The 14,608-nt window shown below is 35.7% G+C and overlaps 3 protein-coding genes across 4 annotated transcripts; 2 read left to right on the forward strand and 1 right to left on the reverse strand.

Annotated features, from left to right (window-relative positions):
* The first annotated feature begins 2 nt into the window (after positions 1 to 2).
* LOC115442469 (glucosamine-6-phosphate isomerase) lies at positions 3 to 6,738 on the forward strand. Of its 2 annotated transcripts, none has more exons than XM_030167509.2 (6): positions 3 to 193; positions 3,134 to 3,367; positions 3,762 to 3,944; positions 4,314 to 4,498; positions 4,839 to 5,012; positions 5,946 to 6,738. In XM_030167509.2, exons 2-6 carry the CDS (start codon positions 3,142 to 3,144, stop codon positions 6,012 to 6,014), a joined length of 837 nt encoding a protein of 278 aa, XP_030023369.1. In that variant the 5' UTR covers positions 3 to 193; positions 3,134 to 3,141; the 3' UTR covers positions 6,015 to 6,738. The 2 variants fall into 2 exon arrangements, with proteins under 2 accessions (XP_030023369.1, XP_030023370.1); XM_030167510.2 differs by having other exon boundaries at positions 6,582 to 6,738.
* A 165-nt stretch (positions 6,739 to 6,903) lies between these two features.
* LOC115442468 (replication factor C subunit 2) lies at positions 6,904 to 9,162 on the reverse strand. Its single transcript, XM_030167508.2, has 4 exons — positions 8,725 to 9,162; positions 8,326 to 8,547; positions 7,754 to 7,990; positions 6,904 to 7,293 (listed from the first exon to the last, which is right to left on the reverse strand). Exons 1-4 carry the CDS (start codon positions 9,085 to 9,087, stop codon positions 7,066 to 7,068), a joined length of 1,050 nt encoding a protein of 349 aa, XP_030023368.1. The 5' UTR covers positions 9,088 to 9,162; the 3' UTR covers positions 6,904 to 7,065.
* Positions 9,163 to 9,461: 299 nt separating this feature from the next.
* LOC115442467 (charged multivesicular body protein 2a) lies at positions 9,462 to 13,978 on the forward strand. The gene is made up of 6 exons (XM_030167507.2): positions 9,462 to 9,728; positions 10,365 to 10,549; positions 11,015 to 11,227; positions 11,728 to 11,825; positions 12,240 to 12,337; positions 12,740 to 13,978. Exons 2-6 carry the CDS (start codon positions 10,379 to 10,381, stop codon positions 12,847 to 12,849), a joined length of 690 nt encoding a protein of 229 aa, XP_030023367.2. The 5' UTR covers positions 9,462 to 9,728; positions 10,365 to 10,378; the 3' UTR covers positions 12,850 to 13,978.
* Positions 13,979 to 14,608: the final 630 nt, after the last annotated feature.

Here is a 14,608-nt window from a genome sequence, read left to right on the forward strand (position 1 = left end):
CTGTCACCTATCGCTTGACAATAAATTGACAACCGCTCTAAGTTTTCTCACTTTGTCATCGCGATTTTGATTAGTAACGCAGCCAGTTGTGTTTTGTTTTAGATAAGAAATTACGTGACAGAAAATAAATACGTTACTTTACAAAAACAATATTTTCCGTATTGCGATCGCGGTTGCCGGCGTATTGACAAAGGTAAGTGACCTTCAGAGGTTGTTGACACACGCTGCATGTTAAATGTGCTCATTTGTCCGTTTGTCCTTCTTGTCCTACTTTATGATGAGATTTGTCATTCAATAGGTACTTAAATTTTATATAAAACTTGCTTTACCTGCGAGGTAATTACTTTGTCCCCCTTTCAATTACACAATAAGTCTTTAAATATAAAATTAAACATGTTTTAATTAATAATTATTATGTTTGCGAATCACGACCTAATTAGCTTATTATATTTTAACATTATGCACAATTTATGATTGATAGGTAACTACCAAAAGAACGTTTATTTTGCGACCATCCGATCCGGTCCAGTTACTTCGTGATTTTTTTTTCTGAGCGCAATGGGGTCATCGGCAAAGACCTTCAAACCAAACATCGTATATTTTATTTTCTTTGCCTCGCTTTACAAATAAATATTATAAATTCAAAGATTTTTTGTAAAACATATTTTAAATCTATATTTTTTTATTTACTTTTTTTGTATAATAATCTCCGAGTTTTCTTATTACCTTTATAATTAGATTGGGCATCATAATCTACTTTCGTAAACTTAAAAAAATGTAGACTGTACTACGCTAAATATTTTTTAATTTGAACGAAAACTGCTAAAGATCTTCCATAATATTCGTATTCTTTTTTGTCGTCATTTTAAAAAAAACTAAAGAAGCGTGTGCACTATTCTTTTACACAATTAAATAACAAGATCAGCAAGTCGCTCGCCTCTTATGCGACTACGTAAATGCACGACTTCTTTTCAAAGCAGGTACATTTTTATGCGGAGAATATTAGCTAACAATAAGTAACGTTACCCAAAAGTTAATTACAAAACTTTTTATGGCACTGTAAAACATTCATCAGCCTTAAACTCAATGTCTTGATACGGATTATTAGCGTTCCTAGATATACAGTTTAATTATAGGGTGTTCGACAAGTATGTATTCGCCATAGGTAGTGGCGAACGCGACAACCACCCAGGGCCTGCAGGTATGCAAGACGTACAAACAAAATAACTTATAATCCTCCGGCAAATGCCTAAAACAACTCCTTAAAAATCTGCCACCTGCCTCGTATTAGTTCAGGCAGCTACGCGCCACTGGATTAAATACATATACAGGATAGCCAGAAGTAAAGCAATGGAGGTTTTGGAGGACATTGGCTTGCTTTGTTGATTGCGCCTGTTACTCCTGAATGCGGTTACTGTAGTACATTTATTGGAAAAACCACAAAAATTACTCAATCCCGTGCGTGCGTTCAGCTCTGTGGGCTTCTTCGATAATATTCCTTGCGCATAATATAGTTCAAACACAATAACAAATAACATCACACGGTAGGTATTATTTTTTTTTAAATTAGAAATTTCTTAATTATTTACAATAAAAAAGAATAAAAATTATATAAAACTACTCAAATAACGCCTGGCGATCAACTTCTATCTTTTAATAATAATTATATAATATAAATAAATGAATAATCGGAGTGATGCGTCGAGCGTCTATTAACCGGTCAATACCGCAAAGCGCCTGATAACATGCGGGGAAATGGCCCTCGTACTGATACCAACAATAAGTCGGTTAGACACCAATACCGTATTTTATTAAATTACTTTATGGTCATAGTTACTACAAGGCTCCTAATTACGAGCATTGTGCAGAGCTAATCTAATGTCTTCGAAATCATTGCATTTGTTTTTGAGTCACGGGAATTATGCAGGACAGTCTCATCTGGGCACCGGAAATGTTTTTTTTTTATAATTTATTCGATGCAGAGACGTATAAAAGAAAGTAAGTATAGTAGTAGGTTCAGGGTTGTTGGAGCTCGTCTGATAGACAACGTCTATATTTAATGAGTAAAGTAAACGACTTGCCCCATACATTATAATTAATCTTCTTCTTCTGCTGCTTGGCGATTATCCCGGCCTAGGTGCTAGGGTCCACTTTCCTACTTCGATCTTTTCATTTCACCCGCTCTTTTGCATGCTGCTCAGTGACACCATTGACTCTCATATCTTCCCGGAGAACGTCAAGCCAACGCTTTTTGGGCCATACATTATTAAACTTAATTTATAGTACCATACAGATGTTTAATTTTAAGTTACGCATTAATTCGTTTTCGTATGCTATCTAAGGTCATTTACCCCAACATAACGTAGCAGATCAATATTTCCACACAACAGAGTTTAATAAAACAGTAAAAAACTAATCGTTTACTTTTTTGCTTAGACGGCAAGTATACAATAGTACTAAGGCGTCGTGCTTCTTAGTTATCGGCATAATATAATATATTTGTATCATAGAGACCATTTCTCTTTCATTGGCCTATAACGCATCATCAATTCTCATGGTGCTGACAGTTGTGCAGGAATTGAGGCGGCGGTGATCACTGGGCAACATCGACTTCTCAACGTGCTACTTACCTACATAAAAAAAACCTAATATAACACATTTATCAACTGATCTTGAAATCAATTATTGTATTAATTATTATTATTATTATAATAAATGTTCTGTAATATACTTAATTAACTGGCCGTTATGTGGGCATTCACCCTGCCAGCGTCGCAGCGTCGCAGTGGGCGTGTTGAACTCCGGCGGTTGTTTTTGTTTGTATTTAGGGCGACGACTTTTTATCTTTGATTGTACACGCTATTAAAACATAATTTCATTACTTCACTTTATCATTTGCACAATGTACTTTATCGTATAAGTAATATTTATACCTTTAATCTCATTTCTCAGGTCAGATTATAGATTGGACTGTCGTAAAGCAATTTCTATTCGAAATGAAACAAAGGTTTAATGTTTATACGTAATTCTCCAAAAACTCTAAATTATAGACTATATTTCACTTACTCAAGGGTATAGTCCAGTCACTTAGTTGGAACAGAAAAAAAAACATAACTAATTTGTTTATTTCAAGAATCCACAATGCGGTTGATTATCTTGGAAGACGCGAGCGTGGTGGCGGACTGGGCGGCACGGTTCGTCCTGCAACGCATCACGCAATTCAAGCCTGGCCCGGACAGACATTTTGTACTGGGGCTGCCTACGGGAGGGACTCCCCTGGGCATGTACAAGCGTCTCATAGAGTTCCACAAGGAGGGGAAACTCTCATTTAAATATGTCACCACGTTCAACATGGATGAGTATGTTGGTTAGTATAGTGGTGCAGCAAGTTATGAGCAGTTAATCAATAAGTATTGCATTGGATATGTAATTAAATAAGATAGCGTTGGAGGTCTGCGAAAATATTGTAACAGCGCATTGCTATCCAATCAAAAGTGTATACATTATGAGTTATGAAGGAACAAGGAATGGGAAAGTGGGTATAAATTGAAATAAAACTATTTTTCGGGTTTTATCGCGGTATATTATGTCATAATCCTAATTACAATATTTTTTCGGGAGAAAATTATAACATAGAAAACCGCGATAAAAGCTAAAAATAGTTTTATATCAATATCTAACATTCGCGTAAATATAAGAAATCATTATGTGGGAATTTGGTCTCTTTTCTTTAGAGAAATATTATACAAATTTTCCCACAGGTTTGCCGCGTGACCACCCCGAGTCGTACCACTACTACATGTGGAACGAGTTCTTCAAACACATCGACATTGAGCCCGGCAATGCCCACGTGCTGGACGGCAACGCGCCCGACCTGGTCGCCGAGTGCCGCCGCTTTGAGGAGCTCATCAAACAGGCTGGGGGCGTCCATCTCTTTATTGGAGGTCAGTCTAATTAACTCAATTTCTTTTACCTATACGTATGTAAATAAATATTTTAATGTTGATTATATTCTCTCGCTAATGACGAAAGGGGATGTAAGAATACGTGTGCCTGCGAATGGGATGTTCGAATCTTCTAACTTAGCAGCCGCAGGGACCTGAAGGAATGGAATGAGAAGGAACTGCATTAGGATGGGAGGAGGGGAGAAAACCAGGAAATTTTCGCGAAACCTCATAGGGCTCAATGTGAATTGGCATAACGTATATACACTTCTCTGTGTGACTAGGGCCGCGACAAATGTCCCCCCATCCATGGGCATGCATTCGGTGTGGTGACCGCGCGTGATTTTACCAACTAGATATTGGTTGCAGGGATTGGCCCCGACGGTCACATAGCGTTCAACGAGCCCGGCTCTTCGCTGGTCTCTCGCACGAGGGTGAAGACCCTCGCGTACGACACGCTGGAGGCGAACAAGCGGTTCTTTGGCAACGACATCAGCAAGGTGCCGCGACAGGCGCTCACTGTAGGTGTCGGCACTGTCATGGACGCTAAGGAGGTAGGTTAAACAGATTTTACCCAGTTAATTTCAGACGAGGAAATCGCGAGCCTGATGATACGTGCCCCGACTTTATATAGGTAAACACTTCCCAGAGAATTCGCTATACAAAGCACTCTACTGAATAGCACTGCACTGCGCTCGTTCCTTAAAAATCACATTCACCTGACATATAGATACAAAGTGGATTTTAGATACCTACTACTAGGATTTTTACGCGGAACAAGTAAGTAACTAACTTCATCAAAATTACTGAGGATATTTCGAACCGAACCACCCTTGTTTACAGCCCAATAAAGTTTCAAATTCCCAGTTTCATACATGAGCTATTATCAATCAGGTGATGATCCTCATCACCGGCGTGCACAAGTCCCTGGCGCTGGCGAAGGCGGTGGAGGAGGGAGTGAACCACATGTGGACCGTGTCAGCGTTCCAGCAGCATGCGCAGGCGCTGTTCGTGTGCGATGAGGACGCCACGCTCGAGCTCAGGGTCAAGACTGTCAAGTACTTCAAGGTGAGTGTCTGTGTCAGGGTGAGGTTAAGTCTGTATAGGAAAATAAAATGCCTGGTTTGAAGACGCCATTCCCGTTCTTAACGTTGTCAATTCAAGAAATTAATCTATCATTTGCCACAAACTGGCGAGGGTCTTTATTTTCCACGGCAAGCTATAAATATCTTTTTATTGGTACGGTAGTTTCTCCTTTGCACCTGATGGTAAGTGGAATGGTGGCCGGAAAAAGCATAGCAAAGATGTTATCCCTCGGCAATAGACAAAATTATGCCGGCCTATTCGGAACCGGATATAAGTACACACAATATCTATAAATTTAATTGATTTTATGAAGGACATTCTGATTTCAAATTATAATTAGAGTTACAGGTAAACTACAATATTTTAGTTGTCTTTAAAAAAATTTGCTTACTGCTTTTTAATACTATTTATAGTTATGAAATTATAATTATCAGATAGGACACTTATGCTTAGTTAATAACGTATTCTCTAAGTATTTTTATAATGTCTCTCGTCGAATTTGTAATATAATCTAAATCTTCGGTGCATGGTTGTGGGTATGCATGAGGTACACTCAGTCCTGTAGCTGCATGGTAGTTGTAGGACCTTTACACAACACATATAGGGTCAACTTACCGCTATTCCAACAACGAGCAAGCAAGGTTTGATTTAAAAAATTGCTCTAGCAAGTTTAACCTATAGTTTCAGGTTCCTGATATTCCTATGTACAATTGTTACTAGAAGAAATTAAAAATAGATACTTAATACTTGATGTGTTGAATCGTAAAGCTTTTAATATTGTTGAGCATAACTTGAAATTTAATCTAGAATAATCTAGAACAAAACCATATAAATATTCTATTGTATTTTATTATTGACAAAAAGTCTTTTAAAATGTCTCTCGGTCTGAGTGTACAAGTGAGTGTGGTCTGACAGGCGCTGAGCGAGGAGCACCAAAAGATGATAGAAGACGTGCCCGTGGACGTGCAGCACATCATCCATTGACCCTCGACGCGGACCTTGGGTCGACCCCACACGGCCCCACCCGACCGCGACCCTTTTACGTGCAGCCCGTACTCGCTATAGATTAAGGAAAATCGTCACAAATATATTGTATAAGTGCCAGGAAAATCGTCACAAATTGTATCTATGAGTGCCTTATGTTTTAGCGAATTTCTAAAATGAGGTGGATTTTAGCTGCGAGGCAGTTTTTTTAATGTTTTGGTTAAAAGATTTATTATTGTTATGACTAGTCTCCTGAGTTATACTCTGTCGAGTTTTTTTCAAATTGAAATTATGAATTTTAATTAAAAACGTGCCTTTTATAAATGCCTCAATATACCAGACTTTAAATATAATAATTATAATAATAAAAATTTATCTTTTTTTACAATTATTGTAGAATTTTTATTTAAATAATCCAAAATATACATTTAATGTAAATTTCTAGGTTACTTAATGTGTTGTTTTAAATTGCTCTTGCTTTTATATTAAATGATTGTTATCACCAACAAGTTAAAGCATTATATATTTGTATGTATTTTATATTTTGTATGTTATAAAACATTCCAGAGTCTGATGGCGGAACACAACAAACTGCTGGAGATTGTTCGGTGAACATTCCTTTAACCATATGATTTGTGGTACAATACAATGTATGCTTTTATTTTTACACACTGTTATAATGTTAACACTGTAATCGAATATTAAATAAATTTTATACAATTTACCATGCTTTTTTATTTAAAATTTTAGCAGCCGGAATTTTAACAGGATATTCTTGTTTCCTTACTATGATAGAGGACGGTCACTTGATTGCGTGGAACGCACGCACCTAACACATTAAGCAACATTTGTTGATAGGTACCATTGACGCTAAAAGTAAAAACAACAATAAACAAAGAAATTTTATTTCATTTTTTCACAAAATACCTAGTACCTTAATACCATTTGCGAGGATAAGGATTTCTCAGAATACACTTCACTTCAACTGCCGTTAAACACAATTTTAGTTTTCAGTCATCATTAACAGTTCAAACTGGTCTACCACCCTTTATTACCAGTCAGGGTCGCCCCCAGCAGCAGCGCGGCACATCCTCGCTAGCAGGCCGGCCAGCTGTAGTGGAGACGACAGCCCATCTGCTACTCGCATGTGCGTCAGGCCTATCTCCCTGATGAAGGCGAGCTTCAAGTCTTCGGATACGTCCAGGGTCTTGCATACTCTGAATATGTTGCTCACTATGTCTTCCGCTGCATAGCCAAGCTTGCAGAGCTTCGCTATTACCTATAAGTAGAAAATAATTATCATAAAACTTACTCTTAGTTCTCTTACATAGTGTTAGCAGTCAGCAGCTTTATTGTTATTAACTGTATTGAATTTTTATAAACATGTAAATTCAGTCATTTCATGTAGACTACAGGCATATACAGGTGTAAAGTCAAACACAGATTCAAAATTTTTCTTACAGAGCTAAAAATATAATATAAGTCGTATTTCACAACCTGATGTAGTGGAGGAAGTAAAAAATTTTGAAACAAACCCATAATGCACACTAACCTGCACTGTTGCAAAAATATAATTGAGAATTGAAAATTAAAATCTTTTGTGTCTTTAGTGGATACATTTGATTATAGATATATTTTGAGGATCCACAAGCACTAAGAGTCTGCCCTAGGAAGGTCTGAACCCTGATCTAAATACATGTACACAAAACATAAAAATACTATGTTAATGTTTTATGTACCTTGTAAGCTTCATGTATGTCCTGCTTACTGCAAGCCATGAGCATGTTTTTTACAAGCATCGGATGTGGTTCATCACACACTTTAAACACATTGTCCGGGCTAATGTGACCAAAGCCCTGTGCAGTTGACTGTAGGTTGTTGAGAGCTGATCGGAGATCCCCCTGGGCGGTGAACACTATCGCACTCACTCCCTCCTCTGTGTATGATAGGTTTTCTTTTTGGCAGACTTCTATTATCTGAAATTTACATAATAATATAAATAAAAATTGTTTGGTAAATGTATTATATTTTATAACAAAATGTTGGGCAATGTGGGCCTGGTAAATTACCAAGATTTACCATTACATTTTAATATGAAAAATCAATGTCAGATCTAAACAAACTAACTTATAAAAATTTAAGCTGTCAGTATTCTTATAATCATATCTCCAATTGGATATTATTTAGTTAGTAAGACTACCATAGTCCCAATAATGTAAGAAATAAATGAATCATACAGAAGCATGCAAAATCTAGGCAGGACAGCTGCCCTTGCTCCGACACCCAGAGTAGTTGAGTATGTCCAAGATACCTTTGCTAATATCTGTGCATCAGTAAGTCTTGAGTATCGTAGGACTGCACACCGAGACTGAATAGGCTCAATAATTTTCTCACTGTTATTGGCGGCCAGGGCAAACCGTGTGGTGCTTGAGTAGAGCTCCATGGTTCTGCGCAACGCCTGTTGGGCGCCTTCCGTCATGCTATCTGCCTCGTCTAGGATCACGATTTTGTGACGCCCTGGTGGGAGTGTCACCTGTAATAGTAAAATTGATAAATTTGTGTATGTATACCTGTGTACATTACTCTAAAGTAAGTTTGAGGCGTTATTGTGGCTAATATTCAGTGCAATACATCACTGAAGGTTATACTCATTAAAAAATGCCATGGGCTTTGACTACTAAATTTATATAACCAAAGTATATAAACTTACTTTTTGTTGGGCAAACATCTTAATCTTGTTGCGAACAACATCGATACCGCGATCATTTGACGCATTCAACTCCAATACGGCATCTTTGAAAGAAGAGCCTAGGAGGGCGCGGGCCAGGCAGAGAATAGTTGTAGTCTTCCCCACGCCTGGCGGACCAGCTATGATGATGTTCGGCGCGTTGCCAGATTTTGCAAACACCGCCAGCCGAGACACAGTGTCCTCATTGCCGACAATGTCTTCAAAAACTTGAGGTCTGTATTTTTCTATCCATGGTAAAGTTGTGGTAAGTTTGCTAGGCCCCGCAGCTTTAGACGGTTTAGGTTCAGCCTCGTCTACTTCCATAATAACAACATCATCGCTCATTTTTAAAATAAACTTGTTTTTCTTCAAAATCAAAACAGTAAACGCAAAGCGCGCGATAAGAAATGTCACTTTGTAGAGTCAAGTGTCAACTGTCAAAGATTTCTACTAATATGTCAGACCAATATAATCGACTATAATAGAATGTTAAACGTTTTGATGAAATCTACAAGGTTGTATTTCTTACTGATCCAGCTGTTTATGTCATTGCCTAGAAAAAAATAATACATGTTCAACATTCTATTTAATACTGAAATAAAATAAAAAGATTACAACGAATAACGACAGGATTTGATACTTGAGCTGTAGACGATTCACAATAGTCACAAATTTAAAATAGTCGATTTCTTCAACAAATCCTTACTTGCTACTGCAGATTTACTTGACTTTTGATTGACGTTTTACATTTGTAAACTTTCGGGAAATCTGGTCTAATTTTTTACTAAACGTAAAAAGAAGAGCATTGTTCATATAGCTGCATTGAGAAATAATATCAAGTGTTTTCCGTCCTTGTAGCCAATAGAACTTTGTTTTATCGTGTGATTGCCCATTGAATTAACCTTGGCGACTTGTGATGGTGAATCATCCTCAGAAATATCTGCAATAAATATTTGATTTGTTGATAGTTATTAAGGTTTAAGAAGGTTAGTAAATAAGTTATTGAAACAATGAATCAGATTACATACATGACAGCCGTGAATTTAAATTGTTTTTGTTGTTGAAAATTAGTTGCATATAATGTTACTTTGCTGCATTATTATTACTTTATCAATGCATCCCAAATAAGTTCATGCTTATAGAAAGATTTCTGGTTATCTAAACTTATGAATCCTTTATCCTGTTTCATTGTAAGGTATTTCCTTATTTAATATGAGTAATTTAACAAAGTAACACACATTTATTTTATTGTTAAATTTACGTGTTGTTTATGAATAATTTTTAAGTAAAGAAATAAAAATACATATACATATCTCAATAAGTATGTACTAATATTTACATTACTTCATTAATTTAATGGTAAAGTACTTTGCCATGTAAACAATATTTTGATATATAAAAAAAATATGTTTGCTTAGCATTGTTGTGCAAGTTCCATGCAATATACATACTATTAAATTATTTCACCTCACTGAAAAAAAATGCCTTATGCATAGAGTTATTAAATTTTTCAGCAGAATACATTAAAGAGTATTACTCCCTTATCAATTCTAGCCAATATAAAACACTATCAACCTCTGGATCTATCTCACAACAAAAATAATTTATTTAAAAAATTTCAGTTTCATAAACTATAATGATGGAGTGGTTATTCGGACACCGCATGACCCCTGATGAGATGCTGCGCAAGAACCAGCGGGCTCTTAACAAGGCCATGCGGGACCTCGACCGAGAACGCATGAAGATGGAACAGCAGGAGAAAAAAGTTATTGCAGACATAAAGAAACTGGCCAAAGAAGGACAGATGGTTTGTATTATAACAATTTCTGTGTATAGGTTTACATGGTTTTAAAACATGCTTGATGTTAATTAACCTACTACCTTATCAATGATGACCTTACAAACCATTTTAAAATAATAGTTAATTGTATAGATATATTATGTGGAAGCATGTCATTGTAAATTTTTTTACTCCTTTATAATTGGACATAGATATGCAAATAGGATCCAGCCCACAAAATGACACTTTTGAAACAGTGAAGATTGAAGTTTAAATCATATTTTTGCTCATTGATATTCTATTTTATATTTTGTCAATAAGTTCAAATTAACATATTTTGACTAAGATGTTTTTACTAATGGAAAATATAGACTTCATAGACTAGAAATAATTTGGCATACTCAGCTCATTTTCGACCGTATTATGGGTTCGATTTTTTTTACGTATCTACGTCCATTTATGAAATATATATATTAACTCCTATTCATCCAGGATGCAGTAAAAATAATGGCAAAAGACCTGGTTCGGACGCGGCGGTATGTGCGCAAGTTCATGCTGATGAAGGCGAATATCCAGGCAGTGTCGCTCAAGATACAGACACTCAAGTCTCAGAGCACCATGGCGCAGGCGATGCGCGGCGTCACCAAAGCCATGGCCACCATGAACCGACAGCTTAACATGCCCCAGATACAGAAGATATTACAGGTTTGTTTAATTTCACTTAGCATCAAATGCTATCAAACCATTTTGTTGTGCTATCTATTAAAAATGGATTTATGTCTTTATACCTTTCTATTGCGGTTTAATAGAATTTGTCTCAAATATACACAATCTTTGCTCAATATTTCACATGTGGATTGTTGATAAAATCCAATTTAAATCAGTTTTCATATTTGAATTCCACTTATTACAACTTTCATCTTGAAAATTATACAAAACTTATGTATGTAGACAATAGTATTAGAAATGATATTTATACTAAGTATTATCTGATCTAGGAATGAATACAGTTTCTATAAAGCTATTAAAATATATTGCCCCTAGACCAACAAGGCAATGGATTAACGATTAGATGTATTTTTGTTTATTATTACCCAAATAATTATGTATTGTCAGTATATATATATACATTCGTTTTCTAAAGTGATTTCCAAAATATTATTGTTTCTTAAAGGCCCATTAAAAATGTTATTGTAATGTTTCAGGAATTTGAAAAGCAATCTGAAATTATGGACATGAAAGAGGAGATGATGAATGATTCAATTGATGAGGCGATGGAGGGAGACAATGATGAGGAAGAAAGGTAGGTAGCAATTAGAGGGGGGATAATATAGTAGATTTGTATGTTATAATCTATACATCATTTAATGTGTTACAAATAATAATACTAAAAAAGAAAATCCTTCCTAAAATTGGCTGACAAATGAGCTAGAAATTCAAATCCAGTTCAATTTTCTAGTGGCTTTATTGAATTGTTTGTGGGCTATATTTTGATTACTTTAATTTTTTAATAATGAGATAAATAGCAGAGTCGCTCACCCTAACTTCGCCTATGGCGTGATAGCCTGTGGCCATATCCATTATAATTTTTTAAAATTGGCTCAATATAACATGTGTTTTTCTCATCAAATAATATAACAATTTTGAATCTGATTAAACTTAAAACCTTACAATAGCTACCATATACTACTAATTGATTTATAATTTCTTATTCCAGTGACGCTGTCGTATCACAAATCCTGGACGAATTAGGTCTACAACTGAATGACCAGCTCTCTGGTCTACCGCAGGCGACTGGATCGTTATCAGTCGCAAGTAAGTATTTGCCAGTTATTTTACCTCGGCTTGATGACTCAATATATCTGATGATAATTCAACATAGTCGTAATACAGTGACAAACAAAGGACACTTTTTCTATTTCTTTTTTTATATGGAACTCCATTGCATCTGATAGTAAATGGGGAGAAGTCCACATAGGGTGTTAACTGACGAATCATGATAATCTCTTGCCAATTGACAATTGTACCAACATGTTCGGAACAAATAGCCCATAACAGTCTGTGGTAAAATTTGTCATAATATTATACAAGTCGACATTGTTATCACACGATATCCCTTGTCCTCCATTACACAAAGACTCCGCATCATTGTCAGTCAATTTCGGTCAATTTAGCAAAACCACAATGGTGCTTTAACATTCTCGCCTACTTTCCCAGCAAAGACCCCAGCGGCTCCGACGGCGGTGGCGGGCGGGTCGGGCGGCGCGCCCATCAGCGACGCCGACGCCGAGCTGCAGGCCCGCCTCGACAACCTGCGCCGGGAGTAGCACCTCCACCACTACACACGCTGTTTAGTACTGTCTGGTGTTGTTTGCCAGGATCTGCGTTCGCACTCACTTTGTATGTCTGATCATCAGCATCCTATGGTTGTTTGCTGTCAAGTTGTTACTTTTTAGGATATATCAGAGTATCGGCAATTTGGTATTTGATGTTCTCTGTAACTTTCACAGAATTTAAGCAACACTTTGGGATGTTGCTGACAGGTAGTATTTCTGGTTTATTTACGGCTGATAGCTCCTGTACAAAATATAGCTTAATTCATCCAGTTGACAATATTGCATTAACCTATAAAAACCAATTAGTGCAGGGTCAAGTGGGGCATGCTCACAATAGTCTGACAATCAGACAATTGAAGAAAGTGTTTGATGAGTTACTATCATTTTTATTCCAATAGTAGATCAGAATGATAAGGGTACATGCGTGATATTTATTACATACATGCAGACAATTTTTTACTATGAATATATATTTGTGTTACTTATATTATGGAATAAACAATATAAGAATTGAACATAAAATCATTTCATTAAAATATTTTATAATGTATTAATATAATAATTCATGTAAAAACTAAAATACAATCAACTTATATTACTCATTTATGTAAAATATAAATTCTATAAAATATTGTAACACTACCACTAATTGGTCAATAATAGCAATTTATAATTATAGACCCCAATTATTTTACCAAATCCGTACCCTATACATTTATTTGTACACAAAGTTATTATAACAAATGTTTTTTATGATTTAAGGATGAAAGATCTAGAAAAAGTTAGGTCAATATATCAAAAATGTGTGCACTATTTGTAAATATTTATACAAAAGAGTTATTATAATATGTTTAGCTTATTGCTTAAGGGCGGTTTCACACTGAGTTATATTTGGATGACAGTTAAAAACCCATAGAAAGCAATGAAAGGTGTTTAAATATTTCAATTGTGTCCCAGAAGTTATGGATTGAGGTGCAATTTATGTTATAATTATTGTATTGTACAGAAGTGTTCAGTGTGACTCGGCCTTAATATACATAACATGTTGTTAAGTTACTACAGTATGTGAGGCGATACATTCGCTTTGTACATTTTAATAAATATTTTTATATTAAATGTTGATTGTTATTTGTATTTAAATTACATATACATTATATGAATGATAGCCTGCCTTGATAAATGGGTTATCCAACACTAAAATAATTTTTCAATTTGAACCAATAGTTCCCGAGATTAGCTCGTATAAACAAACATAAAACTCTTTATATTTATATAATAGCATCGATTTGAACCAATAGTTCCCGAGATTAGCTCGTATAAACAAACATAAAACTCTTTATATTTATATAATAGCATCGATTTTATTTATTAGAAATTTGGAATCTTTACATACATACCTTTCTTGTACTTCCACAAACCTTTCACAGGTAAAATTTCAAATTTGAGTCCCCTAAGGCGACCATTAGAATGTGGCAAAAAATACGTCTCCGTGTCGTTTAATTGTGATTGGTTGAGAGACTAACACGTGACTGATGCGGTGGTCTCCCGACCAATCACAAACGTCAAAATTAAAGGACATCGAGTTATGTCGCGTCGCGTTTTTTGTAAAACTATTTTTGAATTTTAGGCTAGTTTCGAAGAGCCTATTACAGTTGTTTACCGTTAATTTATTCGGAAACAACTGATTGCCCCAGAGCTCTTCTAAAGAGTATTTTCCTTAAATACTTTATAATAATTCTTTAACTAAGAG

The sequence above is a fragment of the Manduca sexta genome, chromosome 7, assembly GCF_014839805.1.
Source record: "Manduca sexta isolate Smith_Timp_Sample1 chromosome 7, JHU_Msex_v1.0, whole genome shotgun sequence".
NCBI classification, from domain to species: Eukaryota; Metazoa; Arthropoda; class Insecta; order Lepidoptera; family Sphingidae; genus Manduca; species Manduca sexta.

Coding starts and splice junctions, on each gene's coding strand:
- LOC115442469 (XM_030167509.2), top strand. CDS start 3,142: ATGCGGTTGATTATCTTGGAAGACGCGAGCGTGGTGGCGGACTGGGCG. Junction 3,368..3,761: donor CAACATGGATGAGTATGTTG/GTTAGTATAGTG, acceptor ATTTTCCCACAG/GTTTGCCGCGTGACCACCCC. Junction 5,013..5,945: donor AGACTGTCAAGTACTTCAAG/GTGAGTGTCTGT, acceptor GTGGTCTGACAG/GCGCTGAGCGAGGAGCACCA.
- LOC115442468 (XM_030167508.2), bottom strand. CDS start 9,087: ATGAGCGATGATGTTGTTATTATGGAAGTAGACGAGGCTGAACCTAAA. Junction 8,548..8,724: donor AGATGTTTGCCCAACAAAAA/GTAAGTTTATAT, acceptor TTACTATTACAG/GTGACACTCCCACCAGGGCG. Junction 7,991..8,325: donor ATGCACAGATATTAGCAAAG/GTATCTTGGACA, acceptor TGTAAATTTCAG/ATAATAGAAGTCTGCCAAAA.
- LOC115442467 (XM_030167507.2), top strand. CDS start 10,379: ATGATGGAGTGGTTATTCGGACACCGCATGACCCCTGATGAGATGCTG. Junction 10,550..11,014: donor TGGCCAAAGAAGGACAGATG/GTTTGTATTATA, acceptor CTATTCATCCAG/GATGCAGTAAAAATAATGGC. Junction 12,338..12,739: donor TGGATCGTTATCAGTCGCAA/GTAAGTATTTGC, acceptor CTACTTTCCCAG/CAAAGACCCCAGCGGCTCCG.